Consider the following 17,546-nt stretch of genomic DNA (forward strand, 5'->3'; position numbering starts at 1 on the left):
AAAGATCGTCGAATGAAAGGAAGGTGCTGGAAATCTTGGGAGATTTCTTGTCACTCAGATTCAGGGAACACAACTTGTTGTCAGTAAGCAATCACTGATTACGTGAACTCCCAATTAATAAACAACAACAACAGCAACAACAACAACAACAACAGCAACACCACCACCACACACAACAACAACAACAAAAACACTTATTTCGAACTCAGCGTAACTAGCCGTACCCTGGGACTAGAAGTAAAAAAAAAAAAAAAAAAAAAAAAAAAAAAAAAATCAGAGCACTTGCATCAAAGCACATGCGAAAACACCCGAAAACAAATTTAATTGAATGGAAATGTTGGAATCATTTTAATCCCTTGACTTTCATTCCAAACCCTTCCTCGAATATCTAATATCAAAAATAAATAAAAATAAATAAATAAACAACAATAAATAAACAAAAATAAATAAATAATATTCCGTAAAAAGTGCTCCCCATCTGAAGAACAATGTGAAACCCCTAATTAAACGGACAGATATAAACAATAACACCAACCAGCTGATGAAAATCCGTCTCTGATGTTGGAAAGAATACTAATAACTATAAGTAGCAGAATCATGACTGGCAAGACCGAGTAGAGCATCAAAGAATTGGAGGGAATCTCACAATAAGAAGCGAAGGACACTGGAAATCTGGAAAGACTTGCTGTCACTCAGACGCCTGGGAACACCATCCCTTATTGTCAGTGAGCGATCTTTAATAATGACTCGTCCTATCAGAAGAATTAGAAGTCCTAGTGAATAAATAATAATAATAATAATAATAATAATAATAATAATAATAATAATAATAATAATAATAATAATAATTAAAAAGAAAAAAATCATTGACATTATTTTGAATTGAGAAATTAAAAATCCTAATTAAAAAAAGAAATGGACTGTATTTGCTGGGAAATCGTTCCCAAAAAGACATTGTGTGTCTGCCTGATTTTAATAACGCTTCCATTCTTCGCCTGTGGAAATAACGTGGACCCTAATGAAGAAAACACCGATTTAAACCTCAACAACGAGGTAAGTATTTTATATTTATCAACTATGCAATTTCTGTTATAGGCTTTTAATCAAAGTGTGAAAAATGAAAACACACACACACACACACACACACACACACACACACACACACACACACACACACACACACACACACACACACACACACATATGTGAGTTTCGTGGTTAAATTTTAAATTCTGAAAAAAAAAAACATTTTCTCCATATAATTATCCACAACCACTCAAAAGACTATTTTCAATAATTGTGCTGAAAAGCAAAATAGCGTCTATTCGCAGCTGAACATTTTGCTAACTGCATTTCATTTCCTCTAATGATATGAGCCATTGTTGAAAATCCATGGATTAAGGAAATTAAAATAACCCTTTCTATATATTCCTTTTGTCAAACAATACATTCTTTAATCGGATATATGTCTCTATATGTTGGGTTTTTTTTTTCAGAATTTAAAATTTAACCACGAAACTTATATATTGCTCTATTCTTAAATATTGAGCTTTTCCTTTTTGGCTAGGATCACATTGAAAGCATTACTTTAAGTACTTCATTTTATCACATAAATTAATATACGAAAGTATAAATTTATGCGTAAACTTTAAGTATTTACTTCAACAGTGCTCAATACGTAGGTAAAGCTAGTTATGCATACGCCTGCAGAATCCTAGAGTTGATGAAACGTGGAATATTCAGTGTAGCTTAATCGCCATATATATTTTATAACTTACAATATATATATATATATACTAGCATTGCAGCCCGGCGTTGCCCGGGTGTTTGGATGTGTCTGTTGACCAAATAAAAAAAAAAGAAAAAGTGGTCGTAGGAAGGCAGGCTCGAACCTGTACCGCGAAGAAGGAAAAGAACGGGGGAAAAAAACTGACGTCTTTGCTACTACAACCACCGCTAAACCTGAAGTGACTTATGTTTAAATTAAGGCTAGACAATAGAAAGGAGAGGATGACTTTAAAAAATATCGGCGAAAAAAACAACCCCCCCTCCTGTTGAAAAGTGCCCAGTTGAAGGTGAAAATATCAATGTTTTTGGCCAATTTTTCGATATTTGTCGTCTGAAAGGTCGAACTTCAAAACGATACTGATCTTGGTAAAATCCGTCCCCTCTGTCAAAAGTTTTAGGCAGACATGCAAACATACATACATACATACATAGATTTATATATTGGTAACTAAACATTTACGACCCAAACCAATTAAAAAGCTTGCCCTATCTCTGAATACCCTTTATGTCAAATTTTAAATGTTTAGACCAGAAATTGTCTGAGTAATTTGGTAGAGACTGCAGAGGTCAAATTTTTTTTTAACTTTGACCCCTATTTTTTAACTTTGACCCCTATTTTAAGGGGGTCACCCTTAAAATTTATTGTTTGGGGCTCAAATCAAGTTCTTAAGTTAGATCCATGTCCAAGGAATCTATATCTAAAATTTGAAGTTTTTAGACCCAAAATTGACTGAGGAGTTTGGTAGAGTTCTCAAAGGTCAAATCGTTGAACTTTGACCCCTTAACAGCCAAATTTCTGGCCGAAAACCGATCACAAACATTTTGCCAGTCCTCAGTACCCTATATATCAAATTTCGAGTCTGTAAACTAAAATTGAGAGAGTTATTGTGTACAGAAATGCACACACACACACACACACACACACACACACACACACACACACAGGTTCACTTTTATAGATATATTAGCCTGGGTTCGTTATCAACAGAAGTCGGCCGGCCACGACTGTCTTTATCTTCGAGGCTCTCGTGACCATTGCAAAATTTCTTGAACCACCGTTATGCCACACGTTCTTTGGTGGTTCCTGGGTCACACGCATCATTGATATCACGAGCTGTCTCAGCAGCTTTTCGGCATAGTTTTAACTGGAACAAGAAAATCGTGCAGATTTGAATTTTGTCCATGCTGTCGAAAAGCCAGCAAAAAATGAATGAAGAGATTGAGAACGGTAACAAATAACACGATTCGATAGAGTGAAAAACGATCCTGTCGAACTCGGGAATCTTTCTGTCGAACCTGGGAATCTGGATGGAATTTCAAACGAAGCCCTTCGTTTAATCCACGCGTATAGCATGCTTTTGTTCCGTCAGACATGACTGGGTAGAAGTCAAGTAATTCGCATTTGTATTTTGAGTGTCGTCCGCACTGAGGATTGAACCTTCAACCTACAGAAGAGTGTAACTTACAACTGAATTTTACTAAATACTTTATCCACTACGGTGTGGGCCTTTGCAGAAATTCTGTGCAGATTCCGGAGTTCGGAGAAGGATTTCCGAATTCAACAAGATACACCTGAAGAAGATCGAAGGTTACATCAACCGGAACGTCGTGAAAATAACATCCAAGATGAGAACAGTAGTCTGAATCATCCAAATAATACGAATTATCAATCATCATCTCAAAAAAAAAAAAAATTAGAAAAAGTGCATATTTTGTAATACAGGAGAGAGGATGTGTTTAGGCGGTTTGTAATTAAAAACTGCAAGTTACATTATCTATGGACTAACAGGACACATCTTACTTAGCAAGGCTCAAAGGCCACTCGAGGAAAAGAGTCAATATGATTAGTGAACAGTGGGACAACACCGTGATATTAACGATGGTGGTGATTGGGTCAGAATTTGCTTATTTAAGAGAGCGGCCCAACAAGAATTGTTTAATATTAGACTTGATAACAACCACGTTATAATCAGTTGGGAAGCAGCTCCGATGTATTGCTCCACAATCGGGTAGTTCTAGGAAATAAACTCTGTTCATGGAAGTTTCGTTTGGTTTTAGGAAGTGATGGGGCGATTCCAATATTTTTCCCGGTTCCGATAAAATTACCTATTATATACAGAATTCCCGATTCCAATACAATTACTGATTCCGATTCTTTACAAATCTCTAAATATTTAACTATAAAAATTATTTTTTCCTGATTACCGTAAAAATACATGTTAAATATAGTATTCTCAAATATAAAAAAAAACACACTTATGGGGGTAATGGCCTATAGGTTTTTAGCTTTACTGGAAGTTCACAATTAATAAATATTTATTATTTTATTATTATTACTACCGGAAGTGGAAGATTATGTTTAAAACAAAATCCATTAAAAATAAAAGAAGATAATTAAAGGAATCGTTTTTGGCATCGGAAAATAGGCACATTTTTTTTTTTTTGATCCCGGTACTGATTCTTATACTTCAAAATGTTTCGATTCCAATTAATCGTCCCAACACTAGTTTTAGGTAATGAGAGGAAGCAAGTAAACTTATTTACAATGGTTGTAGTAAGACGGGTGCTTGTTTTGAACGTTTTTTTTTCTGGAAGAAACTATAGCACAGTCGGGTATCTGCCATAAAAATAACAAGTTTGAAGAAACCAAATAATGTGAATGCACTTCAAATATCACTAATTTTTTTTTTTTTGACAATGGCTCAATTGTAATTTTATTTTGTTTTTGTGGAGTATGTACTTTTCTTCGGATATTGTTATCTTTTTTTTTCTGTTTGCATACTTGATGAGAGTCGCTGCTTGAAAAAACATTTTATATTGCATTTTATGACCAAAAATAAACGCCGTCTTGAAAAAGCTGTAAACCACTTTATTTGAATATGATTTTGTTGTGAACGTTTTTCTGTGAGAGGGGGGAGACATACATTGGGCACAATCAGACATCTATCATAAAAATAACGAGAGTAGAGAAAGACGAGCAACGTATCTTCTTTCAGAAAGAGACGTAGAGAAGAGAAGATGACACTCCCCACTACATTTCAAAGTCGATATTATAATCTGAGCGATATCTACCCAGATGTATTCTATCTTATAATATATTCAGCTAGGTAGAGAATTGCGCTACAAATTAGTTACTTTCTGGAGCGGTAGAATGATTCAATCATTTTTTTCTAGTCACCTTGAAAAAAAAAATAAGCCATTGGTTCTCAAACTTCATACAGTTTGAGCGCAGTTACAGTACGTTAAATAGTTACAGGCGCATTGTAAATAAATAAACAAACACGAAACGACAAATTTTTGTAAGCATATTTTTTGTGTATATTTGCTTTTCGTATCTGAACAGATATTGTAGAAATTCTGCATAGCGCACCTGCAAAACCTCTGGAGCTCACAAAACTTCTGGAGCGCAGAATATATATATATATATATATATATATATATATATATATATATATATATATATATATACCGTGCAGAATATATATATATATATATATATATATATATATATATATATATATATACCGTGCAGAATATATATATATATATATATATATATATATATATATACCGTGCAGAATATATATATATATATATATATATATATATATATATATATATATATATATATATATATATATATATATACCGTGCAGAATATATATATATATATATATATATATATATATATATATATATATACCGTGCAGAATATATATATATATATATATATATATATATATATATATCGTGCAGAATATATATATATATATATATATTCTGCACGATATATATATATATATATATATATTCTGCACGGTATATATATATATATATATATATATATTCTGCACGGTATATATATATATATATATATATATATATATTCTGCACGGTATATATATATATATATATATATATATATATATATATATATATATATATATATATATATATATATATATAATGTCCACAAAGTCTGGCTACATTATGCAGCCAGACTTTGTGGGCACCGTGTAGATTATGCAGCCAGACTTTGTGGGCACCGTGTAGATTATACAGCCAGACTTTGTGGACACCCTGATATATATATATATATATATATATATATATATATATATATATATATATATATATATATATATATATATATATATATATAATCTACACGGTGCCCACAAAGTCTGGCTGCATAATCTAGACGGTGCCCACAAAGTCTGGCTGCATAATGTAGCCAGACTTTGTGGACATCCTGTGTGTATATATATATATATATATATATATATATATATATATATATATATATATATATATATATATATATATAGAATATATATATATAGAATATATATATATATATTCTGCACGGTATATATATATATATATATATATATATATATATATATATATATATATATTCTGCACGATATATATATATATATATATATATATGTTATATATATATATATGTATATATATTCTGCGCTCCAGTTCATCTTTGTAGTTTCCTTTGTAGTTTCCTTTAATGCACTAATCTTCAAAATTTATTGTATATTTTGCAAACCCCTTTCCTCTGATGAAAAGAATTGCATTTTTCGAAACTCCACGGAATAAGGTCTTTCAAGTTTTCCGTTCTCTTTGTTGGATAATTAATAATTCTGATTACCTTTACAGGTTTTTTTTTAGAATTTGAATTAATTTCCAGTAAGATATTTCTATTATATATATATATATATATATATATATATATATATATATATATATATATATATATATATATATATATATATATATGTATGTGTGTGTGTGTGTGTGTGTGTGTGTGACTTTGTGTGTGTGCGCGCAGAAAGTTTCTACTAAATTCCTCCTTGAATCTTTGGTCTCCAGGCTCGAGTTTGATATACAGGGTATTAGACCCGCGGAACACTTTTGAGTTAGTTTTTAGTCGGTAAAATAGCTGCCAAGGTGTTCAAACTGAAAAAGAAAACGTTGACCATGACCTGGTGTAAGTCGAATATACCTGGGTTTTTTTCTGCGCTATCGCTAATTAAAAGTTATAGGTTAAACAGCATTATTTTTTGCGGTTTTTTATACGCATTGATTTAGGTCATACGCTAACGAATAAGGTTGGAGAATTATGTTTTGGTTTCGATTCTAGCTGATGGCATCCAAGTCAATTACTTTTATTACTTTTGATTTACTTTTTATATTAGGTACTAGGTTGGATGCCCGGTGTTGCCCGACGTTGCCCGGGTGTTTGGAGGGTGTGTTGAGCAAAAAAAAAAAGTGGTAGTAGGCAGGCAGGCAGTCTCGGACCCGTACCGCGGAGGAGGAAAAGAACGGGGAAAAAACGTGACGTATCTGTCGTTGCGTCGATCGCCAAACCTCAAGTTGCAAAGGTTTAAATTAAGGTTAGTCAATCGAAAAGAGGAGATGACTTTCGAAAATATCGACGAAAAAACGACACCTCCCTATAGAAAAATGCCTAGCTGAAGATGAAGGAATTAGTGTTTTTAGCCAATTTTTCGATATTTGTTGCCTGAAAGGTCGAGCTTCAAAATGATACCAGTCTCGTGAAAATCCGTCGAAGCTATCGAAGGTTTTAGGCATACATACATACATACATACATACATACGACCTGCGAGTACATATTAGTGGCCACAGGGGAGACAACCGAAGCAGCAAAACTGACGCTGGCCTCCAGGACACTATATATACAAATGTAAGCAAATTTGGGCATATTTTATTAGTTTAAAAATATAGGTTCTTTTTTTTTTACCAATTATCATAAAATTTTAACAATAGAATAGTATTAGGTTGGTGGAAAAATAATATCGTTTTTTGATGCTCAACTATATAAAAACGACATTATCTTTGCACCAATCTAATATTATAATCTTCAAAAAGCCTGAAAATTTTCATCCAGTTTCGTCCTATAGAACCAAAGATATGAACATTTCAATATTCAATTTGGCTACGAGTATAGATATATCTATGTATATTGATAGATATACCAACCTTTTTTTGGCAATTTTATAAATTCCAAATCTCAGCAACTAAAGAATTTAACAAATGAAGGCTCGTTGAAAAGGTAATAACCTGGATTGTATAGTGCGCTATGTGATATTTGCCCTTAAGGTCGCACATTAAGGGGATCATCCATCACCTAGAGCATATTTTTTGGCACTTTTTACAGCCATAAAATGTTTCAATCATAATCATTTGTTCTCCTAGTTTTGCATGTAAATTACAAAATCTGATATTTCCCAAAACCTCAGGCGTTGATTGAGGGGAGACTAAAACTTGCTGCTATGGTTTCAAATGATCTGAAATAATAGCAAGGGGAGACTTGATTCCAAATATGAATGTTATAAATTTCACAGTGCATAAGGATTATTTGATACTGGAGATATTCATAATCGTAGCCTATTTCCAAAAGAGGGGAGATATAACACATGAGAAATATTTGGAATCAAGTCTTCCCTTGCTGTTATTTCTCTGACATTGCAACACAAGCTGGTGTCAGTCTCAGAACAGCTGCCAGGAATCTTCACAAAATGGGCTACTATGGTAGAACTGCAAGAAGGAAACTTCTTCATTCTGCCAAGAAAACATTGGGCTCATGAGATGGTGGAGAGACCTATAACCTTTTGAACCAATGTCATTTTTTTTTTTTGATGAGTCACAATTTGCATCTTTTCCCGGCAACGGAAGAGTATTGGTATGGAGGCTCCCTCAGCAAGAGTTTGACTTAAAAAGACTGCAGCCAACACTGAAACCTGGAGATTTCTCGGTTATGGTATGAAGTGCAATTTAGAGTCATAGTTGAGTGCGAAGGAACATCAATTCTGGTAAATATGCTTCAATATTACATGAACACCTGGTTGGTTGGTTGTTTTATGTTTTACGGCATATCAACCCTTTTCAGGTTATTTAATACCGAATGCAAAGATTTTGAAGATAATTTTTTTTAATAGAATATATTTGTTGTTTTCAAGTCGGTTTCTATTCAACCCATAGTTTGGACCCTAATAGGTACTACCACTCCAGGTCAGAGTGGACCTGGGAGCAATGGCAATTAAAGGGTGGCTCCACACTCCCCAAAGCCCGCAAGCTGGTGCCTCACCACTGGATATAGTTTAAGGTCATATCCAGGACCTACATGAAGAACTCCTACCACTATTCTTAAGTGGTAAAATGAACAAAGTTAACTCCCTATTCATGGAAGACAAAGCTCCTTGTCACTCTGCTATGGTGACACAAAATTGGTTGAGCCAAAATGGGATTAATAAACGTCCATGGTCCAGTCAGTCCCCGAATATGAACCCAACTGAAAACCTTTAGGGCATATTAGACCGGAACCTTCGCAAAAAGAAAACGAGGCCATCTTCTAAGTCAGAACTTTTAGCATTATTGCATCAGACAGGACAAGAAATTCCTCAATGATATTCGTTAACTGATTTATGCCATGCATTAAAACCAGCAAAGGGAATGTCAACCAAGTACGAAATTTGTGACCATTTACTTTTTATTTTGTTCTATAAATTATATGTTTATTGAAATAAACTATTTCTATGGGTGTTTATTCTTTCCTGTCATGTGTGTATATTTATATATGCTATGACATCATGTATGATGTCATAGCATATATTACGTTCTTCATTTATGACGTCGTGTATCAAGGGCCAAAAATGAAAGTGATTCTTTGGGTAACACCAGGCAGCCTGTTATATATATATATATATATATATATATATATATATATATATATATATATATATATATATATATATATATATATATATGTATATATATATAACAGGCTTTTTGTTATTTTCTCTTTTGTCTTTATATATATATATATATATATAATTTATATAAAATGGGCTAAGAAATTCCAACGAGAGAAACACATACACACACACACTCACCCCCCCACACACACACGCATCCTACCTTATGCACCCAGTTGACCAAGTACCAATGGGCCTGTCACTCACACTCAAGTAAGAGTAAAAAAGGGAAAAAATAAGAACAAACAAAGAAAGATAAATAGAAACACAACCAGAGAGGGAGAAAGAGAGAAACATAAGACATCAGTTCAGCCCAATGAACCAGTAATAAAAATTGGACATACGAATGAAAAGTAGAATCATTCACACATATTTCCACCTCTCCGAAACATTTCAAATGAACTACGAAAATGTTCTTTTACATTTTACACACATCTTGAATATATTCTAAACATTTTAAATAATTTCTGAAGAGGACGCTTCACAGAACGTCTGAAACCCGTTAAAAACGATTTCAAGGATTTAAAAACATTATTACAACGATTTAAACATAATTTTCAATGAAAACCCAAAACACGGAATAATATATATATATATATATATATATATATATATATATATATATATATATATATACATATATATATATATATATGTGTGTGTGCGCGCGTGTGTGTGTGTGTGTGTGTGTGTGTGTGTGTGTGTGTATGTGTGTGTTTCAAGTATTAAACGTAGCGAATTTTGCAAAAGTCTTAGTAGAACACACAATTCCAACGGTTATGCCATCGATAGTCTAAACGCCCTCTATAACAAGATGAATATGTCCTGTCGTCTCGGATGCTTTTCCCATCATTTCAAAGGAGAAGCCATTGTTGTTGTTAGCGTAGCGCGAGACGTTCATTGCCTTCGGTTTTGTGGCTGAAGATTAAGATATATCGGAGCCCGAAAAGATAAATTGAAATATAAAACCCTCTTCGGCCACCACCCCCACCTTAACCTCCTATTATTCTTGAGCGACGAGTTTCCCACATGCTCACTCGAAACAATACAAAGTCGAGCCTCATTTAATCCCATGTTTATGCTCTCGAAAATCACTTCCCAAACATAGAATGGTAAATCCAGCCTTTTTCAACCAACAGGCAAACTAAGTAGTTAAGTATATTTAGTAATTACTAATCTACGGATCAAATTGTTTGTCTGGCTCAAGTTTTAATCAGCGTCTTCTTTCGTCACATTTGAAATAGCGTTTCATTGGTTTGTTTGGCTCAAGTTTGAAATAGTCTCCATTGTTTTTTTTAAAAATTTTTTTTAATTATATTTTCACCCCAAACAAGGCAAATTGACACTTTGCTATAGGGGGCTACTATCAGGGGCAACAACTACCGGGGTACTATGTAGGGATTTGGGCAGCAAGATGTCGGTTCACGTTACACTTGAACTTCTGCACGTCAGTACAGTTGGGGAAGCAGGGACCCGGAATGGAATTCCAAAGTCTGGCGGTTCTGGGGAAGAAACTACTGGAGTAGAAAGATCTTTTACATCTAGGAATATCTACTGTGTGGGGGTGGGATTTAGCAGCCTGTCGGGTTTGTCGAGGGTGCTCACGTCGTGGGGGCACAAGTGCTTGCAGTTCATCAGAGCATTCACCACTAAAATACTTGTAGAACAGGCAGAGGGATGCAACATTTCGTCGATGGGACAGAAGCTGAAGCTTAGATGCCAGTTCAGGACCTATCAGGTTTGCGACTCTCTTTTGAACCCTGTCAAGGAGCGAGAGTCTAGTAGCAGATGCACCAGTCCAAATGTGACAGTAATACTACATACATGGGCGAATGGTGGCCTTATAGAGGTACAGGATACTTTCGGGTGTTACTAGTTGTCTCTGTCTGATTTGGTTTATAAACAGCATCTTCGTCGATCTGTCTGATTCAAGTTTGAAACAGCGTCTTCATTTAGTCTGTTTGGCTCAAGTTTGTGATAGAATAAACTACACAAGTTTGAAATTATGTCTTCTTTGTTCTAGATTACTCAAGTTTAAATCAACGTTTACTTTTGTTTATCTGGTTCAAATTTAAAATAACGTTTTCTTTGATCTGTTTGGCTCAAGTTTGAAATAGTCTTTTTTGTTCTGTCTGAATCAAGGTTTAAACAGCACGCGCGTTTGCCTGTCTGACTCAAGATAAATATAACGCCTTCGAAATAAAATTAAAAAAAAAAATAACAAAAAAAAACGTGATATATGCATAGATTTTCGCAACTGCGAAAATGTACTTGAGGTGGTGATCTATATATTTTAGTTTTACAGATAGTTTAAAATAAATATTCATCATTTTATTATTAGTGCCAGCAATGAGAAATTTAAAAAAACAAACAAAAAACAAACAAACAATAAAAGGAATCATTTTTGGCATCGAAAAAAAGCACAGAATTTTTTTTTTTTTTTTACATGGAAGTCACCACTTATGAAGGCCCGAAAGCCACTCGGGGATAAGGGTTATTGCGTTTACAGTAGTCAATGGGATAGTATCGTAGTAATCGTTAGTATTGGAGATTTGATAAAGTATCTTACTTAAGGAGGCGGTTCATCAGGAATTTGTTTATGTTGGACTTGCGGACATCCAAGTTGTAGTCAGGTGGGAAACAGGCAAAGGGAACAGAGTTCCACTGGCGTGCACTTTTGTTCATGGAATCTATGTTTTGGTTTTGGCACGAGTGGGGAAAATTTTTGACAGTGGTTTCAGCTAGACAAGTGTTTATCGTAAAAGATTAGCGAGGGAGGACCAGAGATTGGCGCTCAGACGAGCACTTGCCATGGAAGTAACGGTAAAACAAAGACAGGCTCGCAACGTCTCTTCTGTGGGAGAGAGGCTGCAGGGAAGAGAAAAAGGCATCCTCCACTAAGCCACGAAGTCTATTTTGTACTCTGTCATTCCGATACCGATTCCGATACCGCAAAAAGTTGCGATTTTTCTGATTCCCGAAAGTAAGGTATTGTTTCTGAATCCTTATTTTATTATTTTTCTTTCTCGTCTTTCTGTGGTTTAAAATATGAAGGCAAATTGTTGGAGCACTATCCATTTGATTCTTTTTTTTTAAATTTCTTTTTTCTTCCTTCTTTCTTTATTATTAAGGTGGACCTAGAATTGGGACCACGAAAGGACAACTCGGAACACAGTATAGATTTTTAATATATATTGACAAAGAACAAAGTTACAGAGAAAAGTGATGATGCAAGCGAGGCTTACTTGTCCGTCGGATCTCGGTAGAGAATCCCATCTGCTCGAGACTACTTCGCTATCGATTAATATAGTACTTGGAAGAGTCGATTAATGGGTAGGTAACGGTCCCATAATAATAATTTTACTACTACTACTACTACTACTACTACTACTACTACTACTACTATTTTTTTGCTACATATTATTACAATATACACGATGGAACGATAAAGTTGTCGCCCTAACGAAAACAACACCACAGCTTAATTTTAAAACTTTTATTGAAAAAAAAAAATCAATTCAGGTAACTTGATTATCTAGTAGAGCTGACATCTATTCAATGCAGCCGTCTTCAGCCTCAATCACCGCCTCGATATGGATCTGGAACTGGGAGCATGCCTTTTTCACAAGCGCCGGTGAAAGCTCAGCAAATACTCGGCCGATGGCGGCGATCAAGCTGGCTTTGGTATTGTGGGAGGTCATGTTGGTGATGTTCTCGACATATGACCAAACGAAATAGTCCAGCGGGTTTAGGTCGGTGGATGAGTGGGGCCGTTGAGAAAAGGATATAAAGTCGTAGCACTCTTTCTGAAGCCAAGCCTGGGTATCTTTGGACTTGTGGGCCATCGCCACAGCCAGGGATCTGTCATCGGACACCTGATTGCACCAGGGGATCACCATACTCTTCAGCACATTCAGGTACACTTTTGTGTTGACTTTTAAGCCGACTTCGAAGATGTGAGGTCGCATCAAGTGGCACTCACTTGAAACCACACCAAAGACTATAACCGTAGCCGGAAACTGTGTTTTCATCACCCTGGGCACACTCCTTTTACTCATGGCAATCTAGCGAGGCATTTTGAGGATGTTGGCAATGGTCCTATTGTCATAACTTGGGTCGGTAGAGAGCATGAGTTGTACAGCGACGCATCTCCGATCTCACTTGTTGAACATTGTGTCACTTTCAGACATGATAGAAGGCTCTTATCGCTCTTGGGATTTGTGCACAACTGGCCCACTAGTAGATGGTCTGACACAAAAAAAGAAAATCAGTTTTTATCAAACGGAAATGGAATCATGCCGTCTTTTCAAAGGCGACAATTTTATCGTTCTATCCTGTATAATCTTCATCCCAAAAGTTTAGAAACATAAAAATACATTGAACCTTGATGCTCATCATTATTCTATGACAAAAATTTTAATTTAATATCGCGAAAATCTTAATCTACCGATTGCTATAACAAATAACACACTACTTAAGAACTCATCTTCAAAGTCTTCGGCTTACCTTTCATATGCAACATGAATTGGAACAAATACATTGAGGACATTGCCAAGGCTGCTGCAAAGAAGATGGGCTTCCTCTATTATGCTAGAAAATTACTCACACCAAAGAGTATCCTATACCCTTACAAGAAGTATTGTTGCCACACTCGGGCTGGTGCATCTACCACTCCCCCAAAAGAGTTTCAAATCTAATAGATCCTGTACTATCGACCAAGCTCCAACCTCTGTCCCATCGCCGCACTGTTTCGTTCTTTTGTAAGTACTTAATGGAATGTCCGCTGATGAACTCATAGCACTTGTGCGCCTTCGATTTATATACCTCCGACTAATCCGACAAGCAGCAAAATCCCACTCCTTCACTGTTGAAGGCCCTTATATAACGGAGAGCTTTATACTCTAATAGTTTATTCACCTGAACTGCTAGACTTTGGAATTCATTTCATGTCTACTGCTCCCCTAACTGTCAATCAGTGCTTAAAGCTAAACGCAAATTCCATGAATAAAGTTTCTTTCCTAGAACTGCCCGCCTGTAGAACTCTGTTCCGCTGGAATGCTTTACAGCTGACTACAATATTGTCGTCTTCAAGTCCAATGTAAACAAGTTCTTGTTGACCCTTCTCCTTAAATAATCAAATTATACCAAATTTCCACTACTATTGATTACTACGCTGTTGTCCCAATGACTACGGTACACTCATTAACCCTTACCCTCGAGTGGCCTCCGGACCTTAATAATTGGTGACTATGTTTAAAAAAACAAAAAAGTAACCAGCAGAAGTTTAAATGTAATGTTAACAGTGATCTCGATTCCAGATTGTAGCCCCCTTACATCCAAGTGGCAATATGTCTTGTTCGGGGTTAAAAGAAAAGTGATTTTGTTTTTGACTTAAAAATAACAGAAAAAACAAAAATAAATAAATGAATGGTGTGGAATAGATCATTGTTTTGAAAAGCTGATTTCTCTCTTTTTTTTTTCTTTTCTTTTTGTCTCTCCCGATTGCTTTTTTTTTTTTTTGTAGGAATTCCCAGCGGAAATAGCCGGTTGAATTTTTTTCCAAAAAAGGGTTCTGTTGTGTTTGGAAGAAATTCAGACCAGACATAATTAGAGGTCTAACACATGAATATTTGGAAAAGGATCTTGGAGTCTGGAAATAATTGCAAAAAAAAAAAAGTCAGGGGAGGGGGGCATAAAAATAGCGTTTTGAAATCTATCACATTCTATCACTTTTATTCCCCATCTCTCAGTTCAGTCTCCACGAATCTCTGCTATTGTTTCTGTTAACGATAGGACGGCTCCAATATTTTTTTCTCGATTCGAATATATTTACCAATTTTGTTCTAAATTCTCGATTCCGAGAACGTTACCGATTCCGATTCCAAACTTTTTGAATTTCTGAATATTTAGTTAAAATGTTGTTTTTTGTTTTTTTTTTTGTTTTTTTTCTTTCCGGATAACCATAGGAAAATCCGATCATATGGAAGAATACATGACATAATTAAATCCTTCTTAGATAAGAGAAAAATCCAGGTTGTCCTCAACGGCCGCACATCCAAACAATACGATATAAATGCGGGAGTGCCTCAGAGGTCTATCCTGGGACCTCTGTTATTCTTAATATTCATAAATGACCTCCCTGACAAAATTGCCTGTGAGATGGGTACATATGCTGACGACACCACACTCTATAACAGACACGACAGGAAAACAAATGAACACATATCTAAAGAAATGGCAGAAGCACTAGAGGATGACCTCCGATCTGTAGTGGAATGGGGACATAAATGGATGGTCACATTCAATGCTGCCAAGACTACACTCGTTTCCTTCAATAATTGCAAGAAACCTTCTCTACCACTAATAGCAATGGCCAATGACTCTTTATCCGAAAGTAATTCCTTTAAACTCCTCGGCCTAACGCTCTCAGGAAACATGAGTTGGAACAATTACATCGAGAGTATCGCCAGGACCGCTGCAAAGAAAGTAGGTTCTCTCTAACGTGCTAGAAAGATACTAACGCCCGAAAGTATCCTATATCTCTATAAGGCCACCATTCGCCCATATATGGAGTATTGTTGTCATATTTGGACTGGTGTATCTACCACTTGTCTCTCGTTCCTAGACAAGGTTCAAAAGAGAGTCGCCAACCTGATAGGTCCTGAACTGTCATCTAAACTTCAGCCTCTGTCCCATCGACGAAATGTTGCATCTCTCTGCCTTTTCTACACATACTTTAATGGTGAATGCTCTGACGAACTGCAAGCACTTGTGCCCCCTCGATGTAAATACCCCCGACAAACCCAACAAGCAGCTAAATCCCACCCCTTCACAGTAGATATCTCTAGATGTAAGAGAGCCTTGTACTCCAGTAGTTTCTTCCCCAGGACAGCTAGACTTTGGAATTTCCTGCCGGGTCCCTGCTTTCCCAACTGTACTGACATGCAGAAGTTCAAGTGCAACGTGAACCGACATCTTGCTGCCCAACTCCTCACACAGTACCTCTGATACCTATGTCCCTGATAGCAGCCCCCTACAACAAAGTGGCAATATGCCTTGTTTGGGGTGAAAATGCAATTAAAAAAAATGTGCATATATTTCCGCAAGCGTAAAAATACACCCATGAGAAGGCGATCTATATATTTTAGTTTCACTAGTAGTCAAAAATCAATAAATATTTATCGATTCTATGATTTGTACCAACAAGGGAAAATTTTGTTCCAAACAAAAACAAAAGAAAAAATTAAAAATTAAAAGAAATGCTTTGGCACCGGAAAAATAGGTACTAGTTTCGATACCACACAGAGTTAAGATTTTTTCCGATTCCCGATTCCGATTAATCGTACCAACACTAGTTCCTGTGCATGTGTCTACGTGTGTGTGCCCGACTTAACGTAAATTTGTCCGTCTGTCTCTCTTTCTATTTATAGATATCGATTAAGTCACTGATATTTCACACATTTTCTTTGTTTTTCAACTCAAAAGATAACTCTGACAGGAATTCCAATGTTTAAAAAAATTGATCGATTTTCGAATTTTGGAACTCGACAGATGCACATCGGTGGATCCCCATCACATTCTTTTTAATTAAAAAAAAAAACAACAACAAAAAAGCAGGTTATATGTAGGAAATAGTCAGCAGGAAAAGAGTTCCCCAAGCCTGCACTTCTTGGAAACAAACTACTGGAGTAGGAAGCTGTATTTCGGTGTGGCATCAAAATAATAAATTGATGTAGACGACTAGATCAACAAGTCAAACGAGATGGAACAAAGAATCAGGGAAAAGACAAGATTATTCTGAAGAACGCATGTGATAATAATATAACTAGAAAAGACTGAGACTAGCAACATCACATCTGAAAAACATAAACAGTGGGGGAAATATATATTTGTGTGTTATAAATAATAAGAAAAACATCGGTACTGTCGGTTTCAAATCCACCACTAAGGGGATTAGATATAAA

The 17,546-nt window shown here is 35.4% G+C and overlaps 1 protein-coding gene across 1 annotated transcript in view; it reads left to right on the forward strand.

Moving 5' to 3' along the window:
- The first annotated feature begins 765 nt into the window (after positions 1-765).
- The window catches only part of LOC145259704 (adipolin-like), a 92,291-nt gene continuing 75,510 nt past the window's right edge, over positions 766-17,546 (forward strand). Inside the window, exon 1 of the mRNA XM_080117378.1 lies at positions 766-1,053. Coding sequence (XP_079973504.1) covers positions 916-1,053 — 138 coding nt within the window. The 5' untranslated portion in view covers positions 766-915. The remainder of the gene's footprint in view (positions 1,054-17,546) is intronic.

This window comes from Euprymna scolopes, chromosome 35 (genome assembly GCF_053919585.1).
Source record: "Euprymna scolopes isolate OS-2025 chromosome 35, ASM5391958v1, whole genome shotgun sequence".
In the NCBI taxonomy this organism is placed as follows: Eukaryota; Metazoa; Mollusca; class Cephalopoda; order Sepiida; family Sepiolidae; genus Euprymna; species Euprymna scolopes.